Source organism: Polypterus senegalus, chromosome 18, assembly GCF_016835505.1.
Source record: "Polypterus senegalus isolate Bchr_013 chromosome 18, ASM1683550v1, whole genome shotgun sequence".
Classification (NCBI taxonomy): domain Eukaryota; kingdom Metazoa; phylum Chordata; class Cladistia; order Polypteriformes; family Polypteridae; genus Polypterus; species Polypterus senegalus.
The window spans coordinates 2,490,923-2,503,954 of NC_053171.1; the positions used below are offsets into that span (position 1 = coordinate 2,490,923).

At 53.5% G+C, this 13,032-nt stretch overlaps 1 protein-coding gene across 1 annotated transcript; it reads left to right on the forward strand.

Moving 5' to 3' along the window:
- The first annotated feature begins 8,110 nt into the window (after nt 1–8,110).
- On the forward strand, nt 8,111–12,658 carry LOC120518305 (actin, alpha cardiac muscle 1). Its single transcript, XM_039741030.1, has 7 exons — nt 8,111–8,217; nt 9,275–9,419; nt 9,669–9,993; nt 10,683–10,844; nt 10,935–11,126; nt 11,273–11,454; nt 12,348–12,658. The coding sequence occupies exons 2-7, from the start codon at nt 9,291–9,293 to the stop codon at nt 12,489–12,491; spliced, it is 1,134 nt and encodes a 377-aa protein (XP_039596964.1). The 5' UTR covers nt 8,111–8,217; nt 9,275–9,290; the 3' UTR covers nt 12,492–12,658.
- The last annotated feature ends 374 nt before the right edge of the window (nt 12,659–13,032 follow it).

Sequence of the window (13,032 nt, forward strand, 5' to 3'; positions counted from 1 at the left end):
GGCACAAGGTGAACAGGAAAATGACCAACGTGAGCACTGGCACACGGGCAGCAGCCAGTTTCAACCCTAGAAGTGAAGGACACACCCACAGTTAATGAGTGGGAGGAGTCAGCCAGCAGTTTGTACCCAACATCCTTTGACCGAGTCAGACGAGTGCGCCAGCCATCTCTGTCCCCTGTGGTGCTCAGTGCCAGTGGGCTCACTTGACCCTGCCAAGGGGTCTGTGTCATGGTGCACCAATGTGTAGTCCCAGTTTACTTCCTTTGTTCCAACACTGCGCCCCGCCTGAGCCGTTTGCACAAGCAGAAGTGGCTGCCCTTTCGCTTCCTCTTCTCGAGATTCCTTTTTTATTTGTCGCCGCGCAGCTCCGGCTGTTCATCCGAACGTCGAGAGGCGAGAAGACGAAAAGCCAGCGGCCCCCCAAGGTGAGCCCTCGTATTGTTAAGTTGCTTGTCTGCTTTAGCACCGTTAGATCAGCCTTTGCACGTCACAGTGCGGGCGCAGTGGCGGGCAGACCCTCGGCATGTGCTTCAGGGTAACCCGACCCTGCCACCGCTTTGCTGCAGCTGTCCCTTTGGCTGTGCTATAAAAAGGCGCCTGTGGCCCCCCAGCTGTTGAAAACTTTTATTTATGGCCTTCCTGCTTTGCTCTTGGTGAGCGGTAGCTGGGCGCCGCTCATTTCACAGGTAGCCTTGCCAGCAGGGGCTCGGAGTCCCTGCCCGGGTAGTCTGCTTGTCTTTGTATGTGGAATCAAAATGAACGGAATCCCCACGGTCTGCAACTTTTGAGCTGTGTGCCCAGTGGTGCCCGCTGCTGGCATCCGACTTGTGAGCCCCTAAATGTGCCCTCTGCCGTCTCAGCTGACTGGTCACTCACTTCCAGGCTGGCGTCTGCAGGTGTGCCAAGGGGCTGCTTTGATGTAATGGAAGGTAATAAAATGGACGGACAGACCTGACCAATCCCAGGGATGGCAACAGCAGGGGCAGGGCAGGAGTGCCAGTCCATTGTTGTGCCAGCTAATCTGACACACGTGTATTTAGAATAAGGTCAGAGCGCCATGGTGAGACCCAGCAGATGGTGTGGCACACCAGGCCAGGGCGTTTCCATGCCATCTTTTCTCTCTCGGTTCTTTCCAAGCATTTCACTGAAACGGGGTGGCACAGTAGTGCAGTGAGCCCTGAGCTCAAATGCCACTCCTGTCACCATCTGTGTGTTCTCCTTGTGGCTTTGTAAGTCTTCCTTACAATTTCACAAAGAGCATCTTGTTAGGCTGTGTGCCAACTCTAAATGTGCTCCATGGGCGTGGGCACTGCCAGGGTGGGCTCTGGATTGGATCACCGGAGTTGTAAGAAAATGAGATGAGGTGTTTCACGCTGGACCATCATCATGTGTACAAACTGGGCCAGGCCACTGGTTAGCTGAAGGGCAGGCCTTCTCATGTGACTGGTTAAGACCTGAAGTGACCACCGAGGCTTTGGAGTCGTCGATCTGAAAGGGCGGCCATTTAGCAGCAGCAGTGGGGCTCCAATTCATATGTGGAGCCCCCGCGGCCCCTCAACGCACCGCCAGGGCACTGCCGACGAGGTGTCCCTGTGCTGGATGTGGCATGACTGTCCTGTTTATGATGGGGACATCGATGGCAGGCTGCTGGCACTGCTCTCTCTCCTTATTCTTTGGGAGCCGACAGCCTTCTTGGGACCATGTCGGTATGCCACCTGTGTGATGCCATCCCTGATGACGCATCTGCAAACCATAAATGGCCAGCAACAGGTCGTTCCAATATCATGCCACTTGTGTCCACAATTCAATCCATGGGATATTGAAGGTCCCGAATGGGCACCTCCATCCATTATCAGACCCCCATAATGCAGTTCAGGCTGGTGAAGGTCCAGTCACAGGATTCACCTGAAATGGCACATCTTTAACCCAAAGAAATGAAGTTCCTGGGCACAAGACCACACGAGATGACCTGGCAAAATAAAAAGATGGCAGAAAGAGCCGGGGTGAGCGTCTTTGTCTTGCTCGGGCTTGGGGTGACGTGGCCAACTCCTGCCATGTGTCACTTTCTCATTTTAGCACTCGGTGGCCCTGAAAAGGCCGATGGCTCTTCCATGATGCCTTCCACTGAGCTCCAATGATCTCTTTGCTTACCCTGGGCCAGTGGTGGCACCACCTGCACTTGCCTCCCCTCGGGCCATTCGCCGGGCTCACCGGTGGCCAGACACTCAGGTCAGTGGCAGCTTCTCCAAAGTGGTAATTGTAGGGACCACCCACTTCTGGCAGCGCCACGCCTTCTGATGGCACCCGGGCAGCTTGTGTCTCCTATGTCTGCTCCGCCGAGGTCTGACGCTTATCGACTGAGACCAAATGTCACAAGTCACATTGTCACCTTTGACTTCAGGGGCTGTTCACGCTAAGTTGCCAAGAGGGAAACTCAGAACTCGTCCCCCCAAAGGCCCCCTGGGTGGGTCGGTCACTTGAATTATTTGTGGTTGTTGTTTTTGAACAGTCGAGTGACAAATGCAAGCCTAAGCACAGAATTCACGTCAGTCCTCGAGTTATTCCAAGTAGCCGGAATATTCCAAAGAACGCACTGTGCCTTTTAAAAGCCCTCCTCGGTCACCTCAGTGGTCAGTTGCCCCAGCTTCTCATCCACAGCCCACCTCCACCACTCCAGTGCTTCCCTCCCAGTTCGCCCAGCTCTTTATGTGTCCTACATGCACTTCCCTTGGCCTCCACTAGGTGTCCTCGACTTCCGAAGTCCTCAGGGAGGTCCCCCACTGCCCGCCTGCCCACAGCTCCGCGAGTGTGTATGAATGACGGCCGTCCAGTTCAGGGTTGGCTCCTGCCATGTGTCTGAAGCCGCTGGGACAGTTAAGCCGGAGAAGCAGAAGGTCCAGCTTGGCACTGCAGGCCCCCTCACAGTCATTGTGCTCCTTCTGGGAGCGCCCAGTGCCAACCTCGCCATGTGCTGCTCATCTCATTTTGTTTGTTTCATTTTTTTAATCTCTTCTTCAGGTTTGAGATGCCATCCTGCTCATCCCTCCTGTGGTCCCTCTTCTGGTTTATTGTTCTGATATTTCTGGCTTGGCCACTCAGTGTCACATTTGGTGGCTTTTATGGCTTCTTGTCACCCCTGACCACTTGCTGTGGGCTGGAAAAAGTCACTGAACTGCTGCTGCAAGGGGCGAGCCTGGGACGGACATGCGTGCAGTACATGCTGGAGAGCAAATCCCTCTGCTAGGCACCAGCAGGAATGTCACTAAATGATCGGAGACAGCGGGCACCCACCACCACTCAGTCAGTGCCAAGGGGGCAACGGAGTCACAAAATGTGGCCACCTGTCAGAATTTTGCAGTTGTTTTGTTCCTCAGGCACTTTGATGAGCTGGGCAGCCTTCAGCTCCAGTGGGCATCACTGCCCACATTTAATGTTGGCACATCAGCTTGGCATCTTATTGAAGATGAGAGAAACGAAGATGTTTTAGAGCAATAAAAACTTTAGAAATGACCGTTGTGACGAGGCGTTTGTCCCCATTTGATGCGGCAGTCACTGCATCTGCTCCTCGGAATATTTGTGAATATTGTGGGCAGCGTGAAAGGTGCTATATAAGGGTATTAATATTATTTGGGCAGCACTGGGTGCGGTTGACACGGGTTCATTCACCGGTGCCCTCATGAGTAGGTGACGACTCCGAGACCGCAGAGTCCTAAGATGATGAACGCTCCTTATTCATTCGCAGTCACAGTGAACTACAAATATGCCACACAGCTGACTATGGGTACTGCCCTCTCTTGGCCCACTGCTCTGTCACATCGTGCATTGCCCACCTTGGTGTGGCGTGGTGGGTTTGTTTTAGATTTGATTGTGCACATGGTAAGTGGCAGCCCATCTAATGTGGACTTTGTCAGGCTCTAATGTCTGAGGAGTGGGCTAGTCTGCTAAAATAAGAGCCCACCACAAGCACTTATACAGTAGGAGGCATCGGTGTTGGCAAGGCTGGCATGCCAATATGGCACTTTGTGTATGCAGCTGCTAAATAAGGAGATACCCAAGGTGAGGAGCGCATTGAGAGTGACCTCACCAAGGTGCCAGTCCATCACAGGGCACACCCACATGCCCACCAGCCTTCCTGCAGTACATCAATGTGACGCCAGACAAGACCCAACTCCATGCAGACAGTGGCAGGTCCCATAAGGAGTGGCACAGGATGCTGTGCCACCCTCTGTCACTCATTGAATTTGACCAGCGAGTCCTGGCACTCATCACATTCATGACAGTGCAGTGGGCAAGAGTGACCCTTTGGGACGTCCAGTCAGACGCTCTGACGATGCTTGTCACTACGCTGCACTTGTCCATCTGGTCTGGTCAGTCAGGTTATGTCATGGCCACATTAAGAGGCACATGGCCAGAGATGACAGACCAGTGACTAACTCATGTTGAGGGGTCCACACCTGCCCTGGTGGGGCTCAGCTGTGAGCACAGGACTCGTTTCTGTCCTCTTCAGATCACTTATAATGGAATGAGTGGGGGCCACAATGCCAGCTGTCTGGTCACCGAGTGGCCATTTAGCCACCAGAGCTGAAGAAACGAAATCCTGTCCTGCGAGTGCCCTGCTTTTGTTTATTTGGCCGGGTGGGCTGCCCGCCGTGACTTTTAAATGCCCCACTTGAGGATTGTGGGGGATGTGTGCCAACAAGGGGTCACCACTGGAGAAGGGGACAAGGACACAAAGTAGGGATTCAGGGTCACCACAGGACAGGGGCTCAGGGTCACAAAGGGGTCACCATGTGGACGTGTGGCCACCTCAATCAAGTGCCTTTAACAGCTGTATTCCAAGTGCACGTGGTGCCAACGTGAGGCTTCACACGGGGACTTGGTGATCTGACGTAGTGCCATGCTGTGCTGGGCTCATCTGGGTGGGACGTGGACTGGTGTGATATAGCGCCATGCCACATTACGACGCTGTACATGCAGCTGTGAAGACGAGTCGCCTTTCCTAAAGAAGTGACAGGACGGCAGCCAATAGGACAACTTTATTGGCAAAAGGCGCCAGAGCCACGGCCGCCCAAGAAGCGCTTCTGCTGCGTCCATCAAGAAAAGTAAGAAGCTGAACCCCCTAAAGTCTCCTTCAGATGACGGGAGTCTGTGGCTTGTGGCTCAGCTGCGCCCTGTCCTCGTGTCCCCGTGTCCTCGTGTCCCAGTCTGGTCTGAGCATATTTAGCGTCAGCCATCCCAGAAGGCCTTGCGACCCTCAAATGCCACCTCTACTGCCACTTAGGCAATCAGCTTGGGGACACACAAGGGACTGAAGTGACGTCTCATGGCTCTATATAGCGCCTTTCAGTGTGAACACCGCCTTGTAGCGTTATAAACACCCGACTCGCATGAAGGTCTCTGCACAGACTGAACCAGCATGATTGTTATTTTATATGGTGCCATCCTTGGTGAAGGACCCTGGACTGGATGCCAGCCATCACAGAAATCAGACTGGGACAGTTTAGAGCCACCATTTGCTATTCTGACTCCTCAAAAGACGACGGCTGGACTTGGGACTTGAACCTGAGGTTACTAGACTCCCAAGGTGGCAGTGCCATCCAGTGGTGTCCAGCCTTCAGCTTTTAGGCTACGCCGTCATCTGGCGCACTTCAGCCCACCCAGGGTGACTGGCTGGTCAGTGTCCAAGTACACTTTTTTAAAACTGTTCTTTACAAAGCTGCTGTGAATCGAGGGCAGCCTGGTGGCACAGGATGAACATCAGCCACATTTGTGACTTGCACCTGGCGCCCCATGCCCATCCTGTGCTGCTTTACCACCTAGTGGTCAGCGTCTCTACTTAAGTACGTGGCATGGCGTTGATGGTGGCGGGTAGTCTCTTGGCTCCAGGAGGACATTGTTCTCCAGCTGCCCGTCAGAAACGGGCAGTTTGGGTCACTTGGTGACTCCAAATGGATCTGACTTGAGGTAATGTGAGGGCAGTCATGTGTGGCGAAGAAATGCCCCTCCAGGCCTCCATCCTCAAACTTGCTTAACAAAGTCAGGCAGACCAAGGCAGCCAACGACGAGCCATCGGTGAGGTGGGGACAGAAGGTCATTGAAACTGAAATTTAAGGTACGGATGCACGGGGCCACCTCACAGTGACAGGGCCCTGGGTTAAAATCCTCCTCCTGCCCTCAGGCCTGTGGGCATGGTGGACTGGCAACGGTGATTTGTGGCATTGGCATGACTGGGCCCTGCAATGGCCTGGCACTCTGGACTGGATGGTTTAGGGTTGGTGGGGTTTGGTGGATGCCCAACTGGACTAAGTGGGTTTCAGGAGGGCACACTCTTAAGATTTGGAGTTTACTTGACAAGCACAGACTGGATGACGAGACTGGAAGCTGTGCCAACTGACGTTTGGGCAGCTCACTCTGTGGCACACTCGTGTCACAGCTCAGTTGGAAAGAAGACGTCCAGAAACGAGCCGTCCCATCCTTGTCCACCCCACGCTTCTGGGAGACATCAACTTCAAGTCCTGCCAGAGACCTGGTGTGATGAATGATGGGCATCGTGGCCCCAGGTCTGGTTCAACATTAAAGTGGGGCTGCTGGTGCTTGCTGTTACCCCAAATTAAGAGGGTGCAAACATCCAAGCACGCCGGGCACTATACGGCACGCAGACGCTCCTGAGATCTGCCTACACCAATCAGAGCACATACTGAACGTGGGGGGCCTGCCTAAAGCCCACTTGAGGAGTGGGTGACCCGAGGTCAAGCAGACTGCCCCATTAGGAGTGGGAAGGGAAAACTGGCAAGGAAAACGTAAACTGCTAAAAAGAGCTGTGGCCACCAGGGGCCTCCTGCCAGGGTCCACTCCATTACCACCCATCTCACCACACGCCACGCCTGCCTCACCCTACAGTGCGCTGTCCAAGTTCAGGATTGGCACACCTGGAGCAGTGCCACCTACTGGTGTGGAATCATATGACTGAGAAATCTGGAGCCACTCGTCCACCACCTCTGTGTTAGTGGGCATGTGGGAGAGGGGCTGAGGTGCCCGAGGGTCTTGGTCACGTTTTACAGCCCTTGAGCTGTTGGGTTGCCTGTCTTCAGATGCCACTGATATTCAGCATGTTGGCCTTCACAACATTAGAAATGTGAGGGACTGTGTGAGTGGAGTCAGCACACTCTCCCTGTGCCCTTGTGGGCTTTGCCACTCTGCCACTTCACCTCCTTCCACCTCCAAGACGCGAGGTGGCGTGACTTGTGCTGTCTGAGCCTAACCCTGCGGGGCCACAGCTTGAGGTTCTCCCCATCCCCATGTGGGGTGTTCTCCTGGGCCCCTGCTCATCCTCCCACATCCCAACTGGTTAGGTGGCCCCATAACTGAGAGGGGGCATCAGAGTGGCACCCCAACTCAGGTTTCTTCTAAGCTGTCAGGATCAGACCAGGAGGTTGGCACTGGGTGGACAACTAGCCCAGTGTGTGCATTGGTGTGTGTGTGTCTCCGTGCAGGGTGTGTGCCTACTGGAAAAGATCCTGGAGAGGGCAGTGGGAGTGTGGAGAAATAATCATAATTAAAATAATAATAATCATAATAATCATAATAATAATAATAATAATGCTCGGTGTGTCATAAGGTAACGCCATTAAAACCACCGAAACTCCGGCCCAGGGGCTGCACCGGTCACCGAGGACCGCGAGGACAAACGTGACCCGGTCGGGACGCTGCAGCCAAGCTCGAAAGGCGCTATACAGCGTAATGTCTGCACACACGTGGCGAGCATCGGCGTGTAAACCGCACACACACACACACACCTGCCTGCGGGCCGATCGCTGAAAGTCCGCGGCTCGGGCCCCCTCTCAACGGCGCTGCGCTCCTACCCGGCCGCCTCTCGTGCCCTTTCGCCCCTCCGACCGGCCGCATTTAGCCGTCATGCCTTTGCAATGCGCCTGTTAGCCGGCGCTCCGGGCGCCCCTCGCCGCAGGGCTCTCTTTCCTTACATGGGTTGCAGCCGTGATGCCACCAGCTGGACTCCCCTCCTGCCTCGCTCATTCCATTAATGGCCTCGCGGCTGACGATGGCGTGAAGGCGACCAAATAAGGACACGGTAGTCTGCTTTCCCCACAGGAGGCTCCCCGCGACTCCGACGCTTCTTGTACTATAAATTGGCCGCTCGTCGCTCGGCCGGCACCCCTGCTTTTTTTTTCTCAGGAGCCAGCAGTCGGTGCGGATCTGGTGAGTACGCGGCGAGGGGTCGTCAGACGTGCTCGAGAAAGTTAAACCGGTGACTGCACTTGGAAGAGAGAAGGCGAGGAATGGACCGGGAGCGCTCGAAGACCTCGCGGGGCCAACGAGCGAGACGACTCGGCGCTGCCTGGCACAGGCCGTGGGGTACAAATTCAAAGAGTAGACCCCACCATTAAACGTGCCAGGACTCGTTTTGAAAGTAGGACGCTTCTAGAAGCGCCACTGCCAGCGGCTGTCTCGCCACCCTCCTTTCAGACCGAATTATAAGAAGAAGAATGAACGGTGGAGTTAACAACGCTCGGTGGCGGTGCTGCTGGTGGCAGTTTGGGGTTCATCTGCTCGTTCAGGGTCGGTGCCACCTGCTTGTATAGGGCAAAGGTGGCAGCAGACCGGAGCCGTGTTAGAAGTTAACAAATGTCCGATGTTTGCCAGAACAGAAAGTGCAGCGCCATTGCTCTTCCCTATGAGGACAGTCGCCAGTGAAATGCCGTTTGGCTTCATCGGTCAACTTGATTCACGATGCAAGGCGCTATACACCGTGATGAAGGCTGACCCCGAGCTGCCCGTGTTCTTGGGTGACCCTGACTAATCTGTCAAGCCATCGAAGTCGCTTTCTGAGTAACTTCGGGCAGTGAGATTGGGTGGTCGTGTGGCCGACGGGTAGCAGTCAAGACCCTCAATTTGCTTTAAAGTTTTTTATTTGTTTTTTGATTTCTCTGACGCCTTCGCCCAAGTCGACGTTCGATTGGTTCCATGTTTTGTGCTTCCTCCAATGGGAGCGCAGGCAGGTGAACTTGACTTCCTCGGAGTCACACAGTGGTGGGCTTTGAACCCACAGCCTTCCCATTACGCCACACTGGGGGTTTACCCGAATGGCTTTTTGGGCGATGGTGGCGGATGTGTAAAGAGTGGCGCCTTTTCCCACGTTTTACAAATGCTGTGCAGCAGAAGTGTTCCCGTTTGCCAGGGGCACCCAATGGCAGGGCGGTGGGCACAAGTCTTTTTGTTGACTCGAAATATGTTTCTTTTTCTTCCTGTCTCCAAGATCCATCTCTATCACCATGTGCGACGACGAGGAGACCACCGCTTTGGTCTGCGACAACGGCTCGGGGCTGGTCAAGGCTGGCTTCGCAGGAGACGATGCCCCCCGCGCTGTCTTCCCATCCATTGTCGGTCGCCCCCGCCACCAGGTAAGCCTGTGCTTTGCCACGTGTGTTTGCAGGAACGCCGCCTCGGCTATTAAGTTTATCTCTCGGTGTCCCGCGCACCGTTAAGAAGATTAAAGGCTAATGGGCGCCGTTCGCCTTTTTCAATGAAATTGCCAGGCGGGCTGTCTTCACGTAGATAGGAGCCTCTCGCCGGTGGTCTTAAGTAACAATGAGGGCGAGGTGCGCACCCTAGCGGCCGTAACGACGCTCACACGCCTTCTGTCTCTTTAGGGCGTCATGGTCGGCATGGGACAGAAGGATTCCTACGTAGGCGATGAGGCTCAGAGCAAGAGGGGCATCCTGACCCTCAAGTACCCCATTGAACACGGCATCATCACCAACTGGGACGATATGGAGAAAATCTGGCACCACACCTTCTACAACGAGCTCCGCGTGGCCCCTGAGGAACACCCCACCCTGCTCACAGAGGCCCCTCTGAACCCCAAAGCTAACCGTGAGAAGATGACCCAGATCATGTTCGAGACCTTCAACGTGCCAGCCATGTATGTGGCCATCCAGGCTGTGCTGTCCCTCTACGCCTCCGGCCGTACCACAGGTGAGGAATGGGCACGGTGGGGGGTGGTTATTGGGGTGAGGGGTGTGTTGGGGGGCTGTGGTTTACAAAACCAATGGCATCACCAGAGGCTTTGTGCGGTTGAGGGGGTTTGGGGGTCGAGAGCGGGAGGATCGAGTGTTAGAAATGGTGAGAAAGCAGCACCGTTTACAAGATTAGGGCGTCGTGTCTCGGCATTAGGGGGCCAGGGATTGGACTTTGATCCATGGGGTCAAATTTGGACCAAACGCCAGACATGCACCTTAGACCAAACTGATGTTCCGCTGCTTCTGCTCGCCATGCCCGGGTGCCGCACGGTTTAAGCTTCGGCTCTTTGGGATGTCGACTGAGCGCTTTTTGAAATCGTGATGAGCGCAATACTTCAAAGGATTCCTTTAACTGCTAGTCTAATCTCTACATTTGTACCTAAAGCGACACTTTAGGAGGTGAGTGACACAGAGGTTAGCGCTGCTGACTCACACGGCCAGTGTCTCGGGTTCAGATCCGTCTTCTCCGAGTTCGCGTGCGCCCCGCCCGAGAGGCCTGTTGTCGGCTCTCAATTGGCCCCCTGCGCTCATTCCTGCTGGGACAGGCTGCGGCTCCCCGTGGCCCCGAGTCGCATTGAACGCCTTCGAGAACATTCGAACTTCCCAAAGCGCCACGAAGTCATGCGCTCTGCTTTGCCTTTTCAGGTATCGTTCTGGACTCCGGTGACGGTGTGACCCACAACGTGCCCATCTATGAAGGTTACGCTCTCCCTCACGCCATCATGCGCCTGGACCTGGCTGGTAGGGATCTTACCGACTACCTCATGAAGATCCTGACTGAGCGCGGCTACTCCTTCGTGACAACAGGTGGGTGGCCGGCCGGTCGGCCTGACCGAATCGTCGCGCTGCAAACGAGAAGTCGCAGCGTCTGACGCTCCATCTTGTCCTTAACTACAGCTGAACGCGAAATCGTCAGAGACATCAAGGAGAAGCTCTGCTACGTCGCTCTCGACTTTGAGAATGAAATGGCCACCGCCGCCTCCTCCTCTTCACTGGAGAAGAGCTACGAGCTGCCCGATGGCCAGGTCATCACAATCGGAAATGAACGCTTCCGCTGCCCAGAGACCCTCTTCCAGCCTTCCTTCATCGGTAAGGTGGCCGCTGCCTGCGACAAGTCCGCCGTTAAATATGAGGCATGACCTCGGCGGTCTGAAGGGGGCGCACTCCAGTCCATTGCTAGCGCTTGCGGGGAAGCCCCCAGTGACTGACAAAACCTCTTCTCTTAATGTCCTCAGGTATGGAGTCAGCGGGCATCCACGAAACTACCTACAACAGCATCATGAAGTGCGACATCGACATCCGTAAGGACCTGTATGCCAACAACGTGCTGTCCGGAGGTACCACCATGTACCCTGGTATTGCTGACCGTATGCAGAAGGAAATCACCGCCCTGGCACCCAGCACCATGAAAATCAAGGTGGGCGATAAGGTTCAGGGAATCCGGCACTTGCTTTTTATAGAAGGGGCGGTAATTCGGAGCTCGTAATGCGCTATTAGTGGATTAGACGGGCAGAGTACTGTGTATACGAATGAAAGGCACTATATAGTAGAAACGAAATGAACTGGAAAACGGGTGGATGAATAGATAAGGAAAGACTACATACAATAGATGAATAAAAATGAAATGTACTATATAATAGACAAGGCAGGCGTAAAAGGCACAATATAATAAATAAACAGACATGACAGGTCATTTACAAGAGATAAATATGAAGGACTAGGTAGATAGATAAGAAAGGCACTATATAATTAGATAGATGTGAGTGACACTATGTGAAAAGCACTATATTATAGATAGATAGATAGATAGAAATAAAGGAAACTATGTAATAGATAGATGTGAAAGGCACTATATTATAGATAGACAGGAAAGGCACTATATAATTAGATGTGAGTGACACTATGTGAAAGGCACTATATTATACATAGATAGATAGATAGATATGTGAAAGGCACTATATGATAGATAGATAGATAGATAGATAGATAGATAGATAGATAGATAGATAGATAGATAGATAGATAGATAGATATGAAGTAAAGGAAACTATATAATAAATAGATGTGAGCGGCACTACAGCAGAGATTGAACGTATACCGTAAATGTTCTTATCAAGTGACCTCCACTGAACATGTAAAGCTGCTCCACGTCACACACACACACACACATCAACAACACGGGCTTGAAGAGACAATCCCCACGCAGGTAAGTCCAGTGACCGAGGACGAGATGGCCTTTACTTTGATGGTACTTGTGGCGTGTTCGCCTTTCACGTTCTTTCTTCATTCCTGTTCTCCATTTCTTTCCAGATCATCGCCCCACCTGAGCGTAAATACTCCGTCTGGATTGGTGGCTCCATTCTGGCCTCCCTGTCCACCTTCCAGCAGATGTGGATCAGCAAGCAGGAGTACGATGAGGCTGGCCCATCCATTGTCCACCGCAAATGTTTCTAAGCTCTCTGATCCTAATTTACCTCTGACTGTGGCTGTCGAGATTGTGGCTCATGGACTCTGCAGGCGGCCCTTCCTGACCTTCCATGCAGTTTGTTTACACTCATGTGCAATTTCTTTATGGATATTTATTCGTTTATAAATAAACAAGACCCGGGACTTGCAACCTAGCCTTGTCTGCGTGTCTGATTTGTTCGGGGCCGGGGGGCTGCGCCAGAACGTTCTGACTCGGGGTCGTTCCCGGAGTGTTGCAGCGAGTGTGCGCACGCGTTGGCTTTACGTGGCGGCTGTCGGCTGCCGACCTGCCGCCGGCAGGTGTTTTAACTGACGAGACACTCGGATCGAGTTAATCCACTGTCCAGATGTGGGCCATTTACAGGAATGTGGGGCAGATGCTTACCTAAAGGTCACACTTCTAATAAAGAAGAGGAGTTCTGATTATTTTTTAACAGACCGGACTGCGAGAAGAAGTTGGATGTGCATGGCGGCGATCGTTCCAGTATCCTTCACAGGGCTGTGGTCCGCCTAAATCTCATATAGCGGC

Bases quoted from the DNA above. Each gene is read 5' to 3' on its own strand.
- LOC120518305 (XM_039741030.1), top strand. From the start codon at position 9,291: ATGTGCGACGACGAGGAGACCACCGCTTTGGTCTGCGACAACGGCTCG. The intron at 10,845-10,934 runs GTGGGTGGCCGG...CCTTAACTACAG, and splicing joins CTACTCCTTCGTGACAACAG to CTGAACGCGAAATCGTCAGA. The intron at 11,455-12,347 runs GTGGGCGATAAG...ATTTCTTTCCAG, and splicing joins CCAGCACCATGAAAATCAAG to ATCATCGCCCCACCTGAGCG.